Genomic DNA, 14,494 nt, shown 5'->3' with positions numbered 1-14,494 from the left:
GGCCCTAGGGATCCATATGGACGTACCATCCACATGGAATTGGGTTGGCATCCAAAAGCCAAATTTTGCTGCAGACAAATATTTACAATAAATATCTCCTAATACTAAGGTATATTGAAGATCTCTGTCTAGGTGACAGGGCAAGAAGTAAACATTTTGAGATAAAAGATAAGTTGTCACCACAGCCTTGCAAAAGTGAGAAGGCGAGCGCTGTGCTTTTTGCTGTAAGATGTCTAATAATGAGACATCACAACATCAGGAGTGGTCTGGGATGACAACTACCAGAGGCATGATGGGGTATGCTTGTTTGTGTGCACATACAAGTGTTTAGAGTGTGGACACTGCCTAAAGCGCACACTGAGTAATGCAGGTTTCCAGGATTTTATTTTTATTTGTATTTTTTATGGACAGCATATTTCACAAATGACCCAAGAATATTAATTTGAAAGAAGCGACAATAATTACATTTCTCTGGATCCAATATGATATTGAGTCATGCATGGGCTCCATGTTTACAGTAGAAGGTACCCCTGCAAAATCAAATGTGATGCAGATCCAGAAATATACATATTATCCAGAAAGAGATTGTGCTATTGTGTTTGAACTGAAAATGCTGTTCAGGATTAAATATAATAATCATAATGTAGCTTGTCATATGTTTATGTTCTAGAGCAGTGATTCCTAAACAGTGTGCCGGGGTACCTTAGTGTGCCTTGAGTGCTCTTCAGGTGTTATCTAATTTCATGTAATTGCTAAAAAATGTATTTCCAAGAAATAATGTATCTTTATTCATCTATTTATGCCAGTGAGGCACAATGACAGACAGAACAAAAAAATCCTCCTCTATTAGATGGCGGGAAGTACATACAGTAATTAATCTATCCATTTTTGGTGACATTTACTTTTGTTGGTGTGCCGTGGGATTTTTCAATTGTAAAATATGCGCTTTGGCTCTATATAAAGGTTGGAAATCACTGTTCTAGAGGATATATATATCATATGTATACACTGAAAAGAAATGCGCGTTTTAATGATTGATTTAAATTTGAGCTAGTTTAAAAAAAAAAAAAAAGATTGGACCCACTAAGGAACCATTAGGAACACAACAGGGCAGGAATCTAAGAAATAAAATAAAGAAATTAAAAGTGGATAGTTTTGCTAAGATTCAAATTTAGGTTTTAACAATCATAATTTTGAGAAACATCTTGAGAAAGTTTCACAGGTTGCTGCTGTATGAACTATTTTTAGGGAAATGTGGCTGTTAGTTTAAAAGAATGCAGATTGTTGTGTTATTTCATTCTATTTCTTTCATCAAATTAATTGTAAAGACAAAGCCCACTTTATTTGCATGTGCTCTAGCGAAACGTGTCAAGGAGAATTATGCAAATTGCAGTGACGCGCTGCACATTATTAGGTGATATTAGTCTCAGAAATAACCCACCCACTTGTCTTGATCGCAAGCTTTTTACATTTACGAGTCACCATACATGCGTGCATGTCTTGCCCAGCTGTATGTATAGCGGGTATTTGCGTGTCTCAGGGTGGTACGGTATAAAAAGAAACCCCGAGACTCATGAAATATAAAACAGCCCATCTTGCTGATTTTGCGATTGGAAACATTGTCACACACACACTTGCACAAAAATACACTCCACGTGTAGCAGGCCGCAAAAACGAATCCTATACGGTTTTTTGTTTTATTTTATTATTAGACGCCCATCACATTGAGAAGGAAATGTTATTTTTTTTAATTAATTGCAGTACTTTACAGCGTATCTGGTTTTACATCTCTGTTGGAAAGTCTCTCTATGGGTTTGCTGTTAGTATTTCAGTATCCTCCCACATGTCAAAACATATTTCTTGGCAATCAAAAGCTATACATTGCACGTAGGTGTGAATTTGATCCTACTGTACATAAGCCGTGTGATTTAGTGACTAACAATCCAGGGTGTGCATGGCCTCTCACCCGAAGCTCTAGTTACCCATGACCCTGAAATGAAAATATGATTCTGGGATTTTGCAGGCTTTTAGTTTACGCTCGTCAATTACCAATGGAAATGCTCCAATATCCCATAATTTTGCAATTGAGTCACATCCCACACACTCTGCTTTCATGGCGGTCAAGCTGACATTCCCAAGAATCTATTTTATCAGTCAAGCCAGAGTTTCAGACACCCGGCGGATGAAAACAGCATTCTCTCTGACACAATGGACTCACTCAAAACTCACCCAACATCCATAATGACCAAGTTTCTCAAATCCGCGGCTTTGCTCGATGTTTTGCCTGCCTCAATGCTGACAGTGAGGAGCCCCCCCCCCAGTACCTCTCCCCCTGCTCTTTCTATTCAAGTTGTTTGACAAAGTGAAACACCAACAAAAACACAAACAAAAACCTCCCTCCAAACTCAGACACGCATAGCAAAAAAACTTTAATTAGTTTTAAAAGTAATTACTCGAAATGATTAGTTGAGCTGGGCCACTTTCCCCTTGTTACTTGTGAATTGGAAATATAATTACAGCGGACAGTAATTGGCTGGCCGCAGACTGTTGGTTATTGTAGTCTTTTGTGGCAAGCTGCATCATTACCAAAGCTTGGGTGCGGTTCAGCTTTTGAACTACACTGACCAAAGACGAAGACAAACAAACATGCACGCAATGCTCTGCTCGCCCATGCCAGCTCCCCATCAACCACCAGGCTTGGTCCAAGGTTCAAACTTGTTATCCATCCATCCTCCCCCACTCCCCCTTTTCTCGACAATATCCTTTCAGTCACCCACCTGAGCGGCGCATGGAGAAATCAGTTACATCTGCCGTGGAATGATACCAAAACTAAAACTAAACCTCCACCAAGACCAAACTGTTCAAGAGAAAAGAGATAAATTTCTCTGTCAGTTTGTAGATTATTTCCTGATTCATGGAGGATGGTCTGAAGAGGTTCGCAGTGACATTTCATTCTGGATACACAGGACAGTTGCATCCAGTAACCCTACTTACGAGTCTTTCAAGATATGAGGTCGCATTTGGAAGATATTTTACTCTATCGAAGCAAAAAAAATTGATACTACTGATTGGTGGCAGGGCTCACTCAATTTATTTCATAAAAAGCAGCAGTTCGACAGATAGAGGATTCTTCTAAAAAGAAAAAAAAATGGGATTCATGCAGTTTAATGACAATCTCAGTTGAAATTCACTGTAAAACCAAACATAAAAGTACAAGAATTGCCCATCATGTATTTAAAACAACCACAGAATTTTGCCCTAAAGTCCTGTAGCTTCATGCTAACACATAATGGAAAACACCATACCCGGGCCAATAAATAGGATCTATGGCTATGATTAGCAATAGATATTTGAATATAAATGGTTTTGGTTTTTGTTTCATTATGTTTTCCTATATGTTATAATGTTGAAGAATACCAGTATTTCCCTTATCAAAAAACCTATTTTTGGGGGGGTGGGGGGAAATCTGTGATGAATTACATTTCAGACTCAGAATCAGCTTTAATGGCCAAGTATGTAACAACACACAAGGAATTCCTATTTATATTCATGGGAAAAGATGATTTGACAATTTTGAGTCATGAGCGTGATCATAGAACATATTACTCATATCTCAAGGGACGACTATATTTGAAAACTTCAAAACTTCACTGTGACTTGAAGAACGTAACGCTCAGAAAGTACTGATACAGCACAATGAGTGGCATTGAGGTCCTTAAATTACCACAAATAATAAACACTTAAATCTGCTGACACACACCTTTTGTTTTTTATTGTGTGTGTGCTCGCTCTCCCTTATTGCCTGGCTCACTCACTGTCTGTTTATGTTTATTGTGCAGTTTCCTTTGCTAAATTGTCTGGAAGCCGAACAGGCCTCATCAGTAAACCAGGCAGAAAGGCCTCCGTATCCCGCTACAGGATCCAGGACATGCCAGGGGGACCGCACACACACACGCAACCACGCACACACACGCGCTACCTTCTTCCTCCTGACTCATACACACCAACAAACTAATTGGGCGAGCATAGCAGAGAACGACAACCATACGCATTAATGCAGCACCGCTTTCGCTGACAAAAGATTCAACACAGTTTGTGCGAGGACACTAAAAACATGTAAAGCTGAAACGGTCGAAACAAGAAATGTTTGTGTCAATTCTTCTTTGCGCCTCGCTATTATGCAAATAGGGATATAGGTCAGGCCTGTCGGACTGAGGCCTCTGTCATCCCGTGAATCACTCTTTGCCCGAGGACACAGGTCCCTTAGCTTTCCATTAGGACCCGATGAGTCTATACAGCGAAGCCCGCATCCCCTAAAGCATCACCAACACCCTGCGTATACTCATAATTCCATCCACCCACACCATTAGTGGGAATAAGTACTGTGCAAGTGGTTTACTGCCTTTGGCCAAAAAGAACGGCAAAGATAGGCCAGTATTTATGTAAAAGAAATCACTTGACTTTCACTATCAGAGTTTACACACAGTCAACAATTCTCTGACTTTTAAATCGCCTTCAAGATGAATTCACGGCACCCTGCTGAGGTAAATGTAAAGCTATAGTTACAATTAGGGACAGACAAATACCAACACAGGGTATCACTGTCAGGCCAATACTGGCCTTATTTCAGGGTGTCAAGGAAAAGGTTGCCGATACAAGCCAAGATGTTAAAGGCAAAAAAAAAAAAAAATCTGTCCTCCTTGCTTGGGGAAATCACCATGTATGTCAGAAAGAAAAGTCTTTTTTTCCACAACTATCTGGAAATTAGTTGGGTGAAATTGTATGTATCAAATGTACTAGCAGTATTGGTACTCTGCATCAGTATCGGTGAGTACTAAAGAATGAGTTGTACTGGTATACTGTTGGTCTTTTTTTCCACATTGCAGAGAGAAACATGTACTGTACGTTTCAAAAATAATTTGTTTGTGGTTACATTTATTTTTGCTTGATTTCCCCATCTAAAAATCTAAAACTGCTCATCAGATATAGAAACATGAAAGAAAATGTTATCGACACTCACCCTAATCCAAGTAATGTACATCACTATCCGAAAAGGAAGTCATTTTAGAACCGTAAAAAGCAACATTAGCAATGTGTAGATATAATGAGCAGAAAATTTTGATTTTACATTGAAAGCATAGTTTTATGCTGTAAAGCTCAGTGGTTAGAGCATTGGTTTGGTAAATCTGGGGTCGTGAGTTGGTATCTCACTGGGGCCTCTACTCCCCGTCAGGAAGGGCTTCCAGCGTAAAAACTGTGCCAAACAAATATGAGCGTTCATCTGAGATGTTACGCTGTGGCGACCCCTAACGGGACAAGCCGAAAGAAACTTACAAAAGCCAGAATGGGGCCGAAAGATTTAGAGCTGGCCGGTCGTCGTCTTCTTAACCTACAAACACCCGTAATACATTATCGTTAACACCAAATGTACTGTATTTTTTTAACAATTTAGTATCACACTTTGAAGACAACCTGGAAGGACCTAATAGGACAAAAGGAGTATGAAGGGTCTTTTCCCATCGCTGCTGTAGAAAAATATGTAAATCTGATGCTGCAACTGCTGTTATTTTTCTTTAAAAAGCAACAAATACACAAAATTTAGCAGTAATATTCAAGGACTTTCGGGGATTTCAAGGATCGTAGGCAAATGTTTTTTCAGGCAGATGAGGTGGCTGGGCCATCTGATTCGGTTGCCTGCTGGACGCCTCCCTGGTGAGGTGTTCCGGGCATGTCCCACCGGAAAGAGACCTCGAGGATGACCCAGGACACGCTGGAGAGACTATGTCTCTCGGTTTGTTTGGGAACGCCTCGGGATCCCTCCGGAAGAGCTGGAAGAAGTGGCTGGGGAAAGGGAAGTCTGGGTAGCCCTGCTGAAGCTACTTCCCCCCCGACCTGACCCGGAAAAGTGGTAGATAATGGATGGATGGATGGATTAGCTTTCTTGAACTGAAGCAATGAGAATATTTAATAGTTAGATAAAGTTCAGTTTTGTTAGTTCTTTTGTGTTCATCCCGGCATATTGACAGTTGGGAGCTCAATCGGGCTCCAGTACAATCTGCCTCGTATGGATCTCTGGAGGCATACAGGTATGTGTGCTGCATCGGCAAATAAGTACGCATCTCAGAAGTTGGAGAACGTAACTGACCCAATTGAAGCTGTTCGGTCATCTTTACACACCCTCGAAGAGCCAAAGACCCCCCATACCCCCTCGCTTTCTCAGAAAAACAAGCGTGATCAAACAACAACTGTGATGTCTTAATTAAAAAGTACTACTGGGCTTGATTAAAAGGAGCGAATGATCAGAAGGATCTGTCAATGAAAGGAGAAACTCTCATCAGCTCATGTCAACAGTGGTGCATGTGGGGGGGCGGCGGGTGAACAAGAAATCGCAAAGGAAGTAAACAGATGAGAGCATCAATGCACGGAGAGTAGGAAGAGTGCTTAAAGGGTAATTGGATTGATGCAGCATTGGGACGGAGATGGATGCAAATATATTCCCACTTTTTTTTGTATGAGATTTTGTATTATCAATTAAAAAAAAAAGACAAATACACTCGATCCTTCTTCACACACTACACTTAAAAAGGGCTGCTGAACATTTGGTTGAAATACAGCAGCAACTTTTCAAGCTCATGTGTTCTGCATTGCGGACAGAAAAACAAAGCAGATCATTGCCAAAGGCGAGCGGCTCTTTACCCATATGCGGTTTTATTTCATGTCTGCACTTCTGAAGGATTTGGATTCGGCGTCTAACATTTTTCCACCCCAGTTGTCCCATTTAGTGTCTCCGTTGCTTAAGTCCTTTGGAACAGCTTACAAAACTGCAAGCATTGGGAAAGAATATTTGCAATACTCAGCATAGCTACTGTACTTCCAAGAGTTAAGGGTTCTAATTACAATGTTTCTTGGCTGAAACCCCGTCATCCATCCATCAATTTCATATACTACTTGTCCTCATTACAGCTGATTCAGGGCGAGGTAGGGTACACTCTGGACTCGTTGCCAGCCAGGACAGGTAAAACCACTATTTACACTCACATTTACGGACAATTTAGAGTCATCAGTCTTAAGCAGGGATGTTTTTGGAATATAAGAGAAGAAAAATTACCTGGAGAAAATTTGCAAGTCCACAAAGCAATGCAGAACCTCCTGTGAGGCAGAACCACTAACCGAGTGGTTCTTAAACCTGTTCTGCAGCGCCCCCCTTTTGGAGATATTATTTTCCGGGCCCCTATACCCCCACAGGAAAACTCTTCGTCCTACTTTTTATTTATTGATACATATATACGGTCAGCATTTAATGTTAGTGGTGACCCTCTCCTAATTAATTTTTCTAATCAGTTCTGATCAGTAAAATTAGTCCCCGAGGATTACTTGTTCTTTAATAATGCTGTTAATAATGTGGTGCACCCTGTTGTTTAGTTTTAACAATTGAGCTTTGAAATTTGTTTGTCTGTTGGAAAACATCTACTCGTACAGTTTATTTCACTGTAAATGAATTTTTTTAAACTTTTACAATACCTATGTTTAATATGCACTATTGTTTTGGGAGGGGGTTTTGATGGGGGACAAATGCACATAACACACTGCAAATTGCGGTTTTCGTGGTACAGAAAGCACAACAGAAAGAAACAGATTCGACTTTAGTGAACAATCTCAGGATTTTGGCTTTAAGGCTGCAATGTATAACCTTTTTAAAGTGGGGGGGAAAAGTACTTGTAAACCAACCCATTACAAGAGTAATGATCGCGCTGATTAAGTCTCATGGTATCTCAGATATATGCATGCAGTCTATATATTACAACACTACTGTACAATCGTCCTCATTAGCATTTAAGGGCAGCAGACTTCACCTCAGCCCTGTTGACATCCCACGCCAGTCCATCCTAAACAATCTGGCTGTTTTAGTAAGGATTTTGCAACACTCAGCACCGCATAGTGAGGGCAGCTGAGAAGATCTTTGGAACCTTATTCAACAGAATGTCAGGAATCTGATCTCTCCACCTCCTCTGCCCCTTCTGTCCTGTGCCCATCGGAACTCTTATGGCCCACAAACATGCACATGCAGAGGTATGCAAACACACACACAAGTCTCAGGGTCAGACCAGCTACTTTACCAGCAATGGGGTTTTGTCATCTAATTTATGTTTTATTTGCCTTTGACCTTGCCAGTGTTGCACCTGTCACCTGTTCTTTAATATTTGCACATTAAGACTTTAATCCTGTATCTACCATAATTTTAATTTGATTTTTATAGGAGTACCATAATTTCAATCCTCTGTATGTGTTGAGCATATTGAAGAATTGACAATAAAAGTACGCTGAACAAAAAAAATAAAAAATCCCCATGTTTAAGTCCCCTATTCAGAACCAACCTTTAGTTTTGAGATTGCAGTATACTGTACCACAATAAATCCTCGTTAATTGCCATGCAAAGTTTGCAATTTAGAAAAATCCCAATTATCCAAACTCGTTGACACTGATGCACATTTGTCCTTCCAATGTACAGTCTGTATGCACACCCTTTAGCGTCCCTTCAACCATAAAAATGGTGTTCATCCAAAGATTGAAATACAAAGCTCCGGCAATAGGGCAAGCGGAAACAGCAAGACTACTTGTGTCAGCATTTCAGCCCAACACTGGCACCGTGTTGACGCGCAGCAGATGAATATTAAACCTTGAGAAACAAAGATGCGCTTGCAGCAACAAGCCCACATGGAGATTTTTTTTTCAACTGCAAATACACACGCAAGCACTCTCTCACAATCTTGAGCATCCCTCCCAGCAGGCACAATCACACTCAGGCAGATAATTCAGTGTCACACGGAGCCTTGTCGCTGACCCTCTGGCCCCCCTCCAGACAGAGGAAGCAGCTGGACAGGGACCCACGGCTGCCTGGAACACACTTCCCTGAGGGAGCTGGGACCAAGACGAGTCCCTCTCTGCCTCGGAGAATGACCAGCTGAGCTTCAACAGCTTAGTATGTGAATGTACTCCTATGCCCCGTGTCCAAGAAGAGCAGTAAGCCTTTAAGAAATAACAGCAGCAGCACAGCAGCGCTTTTTGCAGCAGTGAGGAGGCTGATGAAAGCATTATGATACTAAATAGAACAAAAATAAACTGCAGGCTTTTTCATTTTGCCACTGCTCAGAATCTCTTCAATCAGCTTCTGCTAAAAGTTGGACCTCAATTCGTCGGATAAAATTTCAGTATTCATAAAAATTGACAATGGATGTGCCACAGTACAATTAAATCCCTTCTGGAAACTTTCATAGAAAATGTGCTAAAACAGCTATATATTCCACAAAGTCTACATAACACAATGAAAAAAATAAGTAAATAAATAATCAAAAGAAACACCAAAACCCTGGCAATCATTCACGTTCAAGAAGACAATAAATGGTAATATACTCAGTGAACCTGTTTTTTTTTTTTTTTTCGAGGGGTGTTCCTATTCAAACAGTGATTAATATTGTATGCGTGAATGGTAAATGTAACATATTTCCAGTTAGTTTGGTAGCCTAACAAATAATTAAACAATGGTGCTTTTATTTAGCCACACTAAGAAAGTGTTTGGAAAATATGGTTGAGATGCATTTTAAAATCTGTCCTATTTAAACAGACCTGATTTTTGTTCACGGTCATCATGTAAACTTTTAATATTTAAAAAAAAAATATATATATATATATAGAAATAAAAAGGCCGGTATCACAAGTAAAGCAATTTAAGTACCTATTGAGGCCTTGGGTTTTAGGTTGTACGTTGAACCTGTTTAAAATAATTAAATTACCTGGTTGAAATTGTCACACAGTCATCCAAGTAGCCAGTCAAATAAAAATAAATGCAATAAATTAGTTAACACACAACACATTTGTTTCTATTACATACTGTATGCTTTATTTACAATTGAGAGAAAGTAAGGTAAGGCCCAAAAGGAAGAGCTAATCTGGATCGCAATCATCCTGATCTTTAACAAACCGTCTGGACGGACTTTCACTGAGGGTCCCAAAACTATCTGGGGGCCAGAGCTGTTTAGGGCAAGAAAGACAAGAAAAACAATGAATGGGACAATTACTATGACGACTCTTAACAATTTGCTCGACACTTATGCTAATATGGCACTTAATGACGTGTGAGACTTTAAGCAAGATCTTGTTATTTCATCAGCTGTCGCAGTAGGCTCTCCAGTGGAGTGCCGCTGTCCAATCAGATGGACAGAAGGTTGGCTGACCTGTTTCCAGGGTCGTGGTTGTTATGACATCCAGTGACATGACAACACAGCAGAATGGAAAGCTAGACAATATGTTGTCCGGGCTTTGGTCAATCGGACACACTTGCTTTGAACTTCCAACTGACTCATGTCTTTCAAAGGGGCTTAAAACGGTGAAATGGCTATTGTGGCTTGGAATGGATGTAAAAGAATGGAGGTATCAATGCCTAAACCAAAACATAAATGTATTGAATTTTCTACTTAAACTAAAACTTTTTTTTTTTTAGTTTAAAAGCACAGCAAAAACTTGTTCAAACAAAATGGTTAAAACATGGTGGTTCCGTATAATGCACTCTAGTTTGGGCATGCGTAGATGCCTCCAATGTGTAGAAAAAGAAGACTACTTTCAGCACACGTAGAAGAAGCGTATACCGCAATTGCATGTAGAAGGTGAAGAGTCTACCTCAACTGAAGCTACCTCTCGCGTGTGTAGAAGAAGACGGCGCTAGCTTTTGGTCCCCTCAAAGCAGGACGCAGCACATTACGCACAAATGCAAAATATCTATTTTGAATTTAATTAATTTCAAATCTTTCACAAAAATTGGCCGGGTGCAAAGGTCTTCCTTTTCTGAGGTTTGCTAGTGGATTTTAAACTTACTGCCACAATATCAATTAAAACTACGAATGTGCTTGCTAAAAATGGTAATTTTTCCTCATGTCTGAGGATTCCTTATCATCCAGGTCACGGTAAACTGCAAAGATTGAATTGAGGTAACTCGACTCATCTTATTTGTTCTTTTTTTTTTTTTTTTTTTTTTTTAAATGGGCAATTGGGCTATTATGCTAATTGAAGTTTTTGGCATGAGCTGATCATTTTGCAATGGGGTCTTTATTTTTTTTTTTTCCCCAAAACTGTATAGGACATTTCAATACACAACTTACTCTATATGAGCTCGTGTTACCTTCAAGCAAACACGTCCTCGGATGAGGGCATAAGGAACCGGCCCGTAGCTCCTTGAGTCAGTAGAATTTCCAAGGTTATCACCTTCTAGCCATACATGGCCTTTTGGCACCTAAAACACAGTGTAGGTGTAAAATTAGAGGGCAGCATTGATTATACAGTATACAGTGTGTGTTATATATTGTTTTTAATCCGTTGCAGCGATAAAGTGAATTTTATCATCCCTCCACCCCTACGCACACACACACGCACACTCTCAAATACCCATTTCGTGAGTTGCTTCAGCGAACAGTCCCTCATCTTAACGTCAACCTGCCTGTCCCTCTTTAACCTCGTACGGTATTAGGAGAGGGGTCATGGGTAACGGGCAGGGTCGGACTGGGATTTAGAAAAACTTCAAAAGGGGGTCATTAGTCTGTTGGCTGAGATCTGCACCCCTCAAAGCAGGAGAGTGGCTTGAGTTAGCTGGGCAGAGAGAGTGATAGAGAGACAGAGAGAGGGAGAGAGACTGAAAAAGAGAGAGAGAGAAAGAGAGAGAAGCTACGGCTAGCAGCAGCGTCCAAGGGTCTCCACCACGGTCCGACCTGCCAGTGGGGTGGTCATCCAAGCAGGATCTAATTCACAATGACACCAATTATGATTAATCTCATCACTTTAGGAGAGTAGGCTTGTCAAGGCCCTAATTAAGTGCGCTGTCCCCCCTATATGTGCAGACAGGATCAACAACACATTATATTGTCATAATGGGCATCACAAGCTGCAAGTCTATTTTTGTGTTTCCTAACTTTCTAACGGCAAAAGTGCGCTGGAATCATAGCACGGCTAAAGAAATGCGGATATTGCGTTCACTTTAGTGACAGCATTCTTTCCTTACTTCACCGGCACCGCTCAGTTCTACGATTGTCCGTCCAATAGTGGGGATGGTCTGTTTTGTTAGATTTTTCCATAATTGAGACAGATGATCCGACATAATCTCCAGCCACTGACGTGTTGACCTAACATGCGGTAAACAACTCTGTGAATAACGACGACGCAAATGAATATCATTAAAGGAGTCATCGGAGAACCATATGCCAGCATGCTGGATTCCCACCATTACACCTCATTAAGATGGTAACATATGCTGGCTCCCAAGCAAAGGCAAAAGATGTGCCGCTGTTGGTCATCTGACAAACCAGAGCCGTCTTTTCACTTGACTCTTCAAACTAACTCAAGGAGAGGAAACTTTTCCAAAGTACTGACATTTTGTTGTAATACTGGTAAAATTAGCGAGATTTTGACACAGATAAATTTCTGGGTCATACAAAACTATTCCCATCTTTGGCCAGTGTAAATAATGCGTGTTACTGGATTGTTGTCAGTTGCACAGACATCATAATGTTACCGGTTACAATGAGAATTTCAGCACACTCAACCTGCCAAATTATTGTCCTCACCTAACATTTATTTTGTTCACTCAAACTGAGGCTTAACAGCAAGTCAGAAATGCAGAATTTTCTGTCCAGTCCATTCTACTTTCCACTGTTAAGTGGTGCTTCAGTGCTGTTTAGTACCAGTAGTGGAGTGAGATCCTCTCTTACTAATAGCCACATTTCTACTAAATTGTCCAGTCAATCCCAGTTCGCCACAGCAGTGTCACTACAAGGTGTGTCGACGTTAATGCACCAATGCAACCAAAAGTGGAAGCAGGAAAAGCTTAAATGGGTTGGACATTCTGGGGCCATTTACAAAGAAAACAATAAAATAAGCACCATATTAGATGGACAAATTGACATTGATGAGGATGTCAAGAGTGCCAGCTTTTTGAGTTATGGTTCAGATATATGCCAATACCTAACTGTAAAAGTACCATATTTTCCGCAGTATAAGGCGCACCTAAAAGCCCTTAATTTTCTCAAAAGCTGACGGTGCGCCTTATATATGGATCAATACTGAGCCTTTAGTGCAGCTCCATCGAATGGATGCATAACGTAACCCCAGCCTCTACTGTGACGTCTATTCTATGCGCCTTATAATGCGGTGCACCTTATATAAGAAAAAAGCTTTAAAATGGGCCATTCATTGAAGGTGTGCCTTATAATGCGGTGCCCCTTAGAGTGCGGAAAATACGATACATTTTCTTTCTGTCTAGTTCAATAAATAAATAGATAATAGCGGGGGTCCTCCAGTAAAACCCTCAAAGGGCCTTAGAAATTTTTTTCTTCTTCCACTGAGTCATAGGTCTGTTAAATGAAGTTGGTCAGGGCACATGCGATAATTTGGTAATGTTCAAAGCAAAATGTCATTTTTATTTAAAACCACAAGAACTAGAACTATAAAAAAAAATCATTTTGACATCAATTAAAACAATTTAAACACATGACCCCTGTCATGAATCCATAACAAACTCTTTTAACGTGAAGAACCACATTTTTCTCCCGTTAATCAGGGGCTTTACGCTTTTAATATGTGACAGTGCCAATTTCCACCATCCACTTTTCTTTTAGCATCAAAACTGGAACTTTTTCAGAGAATCTAGGCTTTTACACCTTGCAGTGTCAAGATGCAAACTGCTCCAGGAACTTCCATACCGCTTATCCTCACTAGTGACCCAAGCATGCAAGCAGCAATCTTTAGGCAAGAGGCAGTGTACACCCTTAGCTGGTCGCCAGCCAACCGTTCGCACTCACATTCAACACTACAGGCAATTTAGAGTCTTCAATTAACGTACCTCGGGTGTTTGGGGATGTGGGAGAAACCAAGATAACCCATACAGGCGCAGGGAGAGCGTACAAACAAAGGTGAGGTTCGATTTGAACCCGGGTCCTCGTTATTGTGAGGCAGATGTGCCTATCATTCATCCAACATTCAACTGCTCCCAAAAATGGAAATAAAATTAAAACAATGCACTCAAAATCAGTGAACTCAGTGACTAGGAAACAGGCTAAGTAGTGGAGGTATTCTCTTTGTTCTAAATTCATGTCTTCATGTCAGTGTGTCAGCCCAAACACCACTTGAAGCCAGATTGCTGGTATATACATGCTGACCCAACTAAAACTACAAATAGATAGCCCGTGTTGCCTATGGCCAATGGTATCACAATCTTTTATCAATAGAGCTCGTGCACGTGACGTCACCATTTTCACGGTGGCATTTTGCTGGTCCAACGGAGCTGCTCGACATTGTGGGAAACATTGAACCGGAGGAGAATATTTATTTGTATATTTATAATACCTGAGACCTGTTGTGCTGTTGGTTGTCACAACAGACGAGACAGATATTCAAAGTGGTCATTCAATGGAATACCAGCTGAAAAGTCCAGAAAATATCGATGGATTTCGGC

At 40.5% G+C, this 14,494-nt stretch overlaps 1 protein-coding gene across 12 annotated transcripts in view; it reads right to left on the bottom strand.

Moving 5' to 3' along the window:
- immp1l (inner mitochondrial membrane peptidase subunit 1) overlaps positions 1 to 14,494 on the bottom strand; it is a 51,969-nt gene that overhangs the window by 21,659 nt on the left and 15,816 nt on the right. For 10 of the 12 annotated variants that reach the window (XM_061814298.1, XM_061814296.1, XM_061814304.1 and 7 more), the window contains exon 5: positions 11,174 to 11,284. In XM_061814298.1, coding sequence (XP_061670282.1) covers positions 11,174 to 11,284 — 111 coding nt within the window. Of the gene's footprint in view, positions 1 to 9,773; positions 10,030 to 11,153; positions 11,285 to 14,494 lie in introns of those variants that run through there. The other 2 variants (XM_061814305.1, XM_061814306.1) reach the window with 2 other exon arrangements.

The sequence above is a fragment of the Syngnathoides biaculeatus genome, chromosome 3 (assembly GCF_019802595.1).
Source record: "Syngnathoides biaculeatus isolate LvHL_M chromosome 3, ASM1980259v1, whole genome shotgun sequence".
Lineage (NCBI taxonomy): Eukaryota > Metazoa > Chordata > Actinopteri > Syngnathiformes > Syngnathidae > Syngnathoides > Syngnathoides biaculeatus.
The sequence above is the reverse complement of the archived record's forward strand: the minus strand, read 5'-3'. Positions and strand labels throughout refer to the sequence as shown.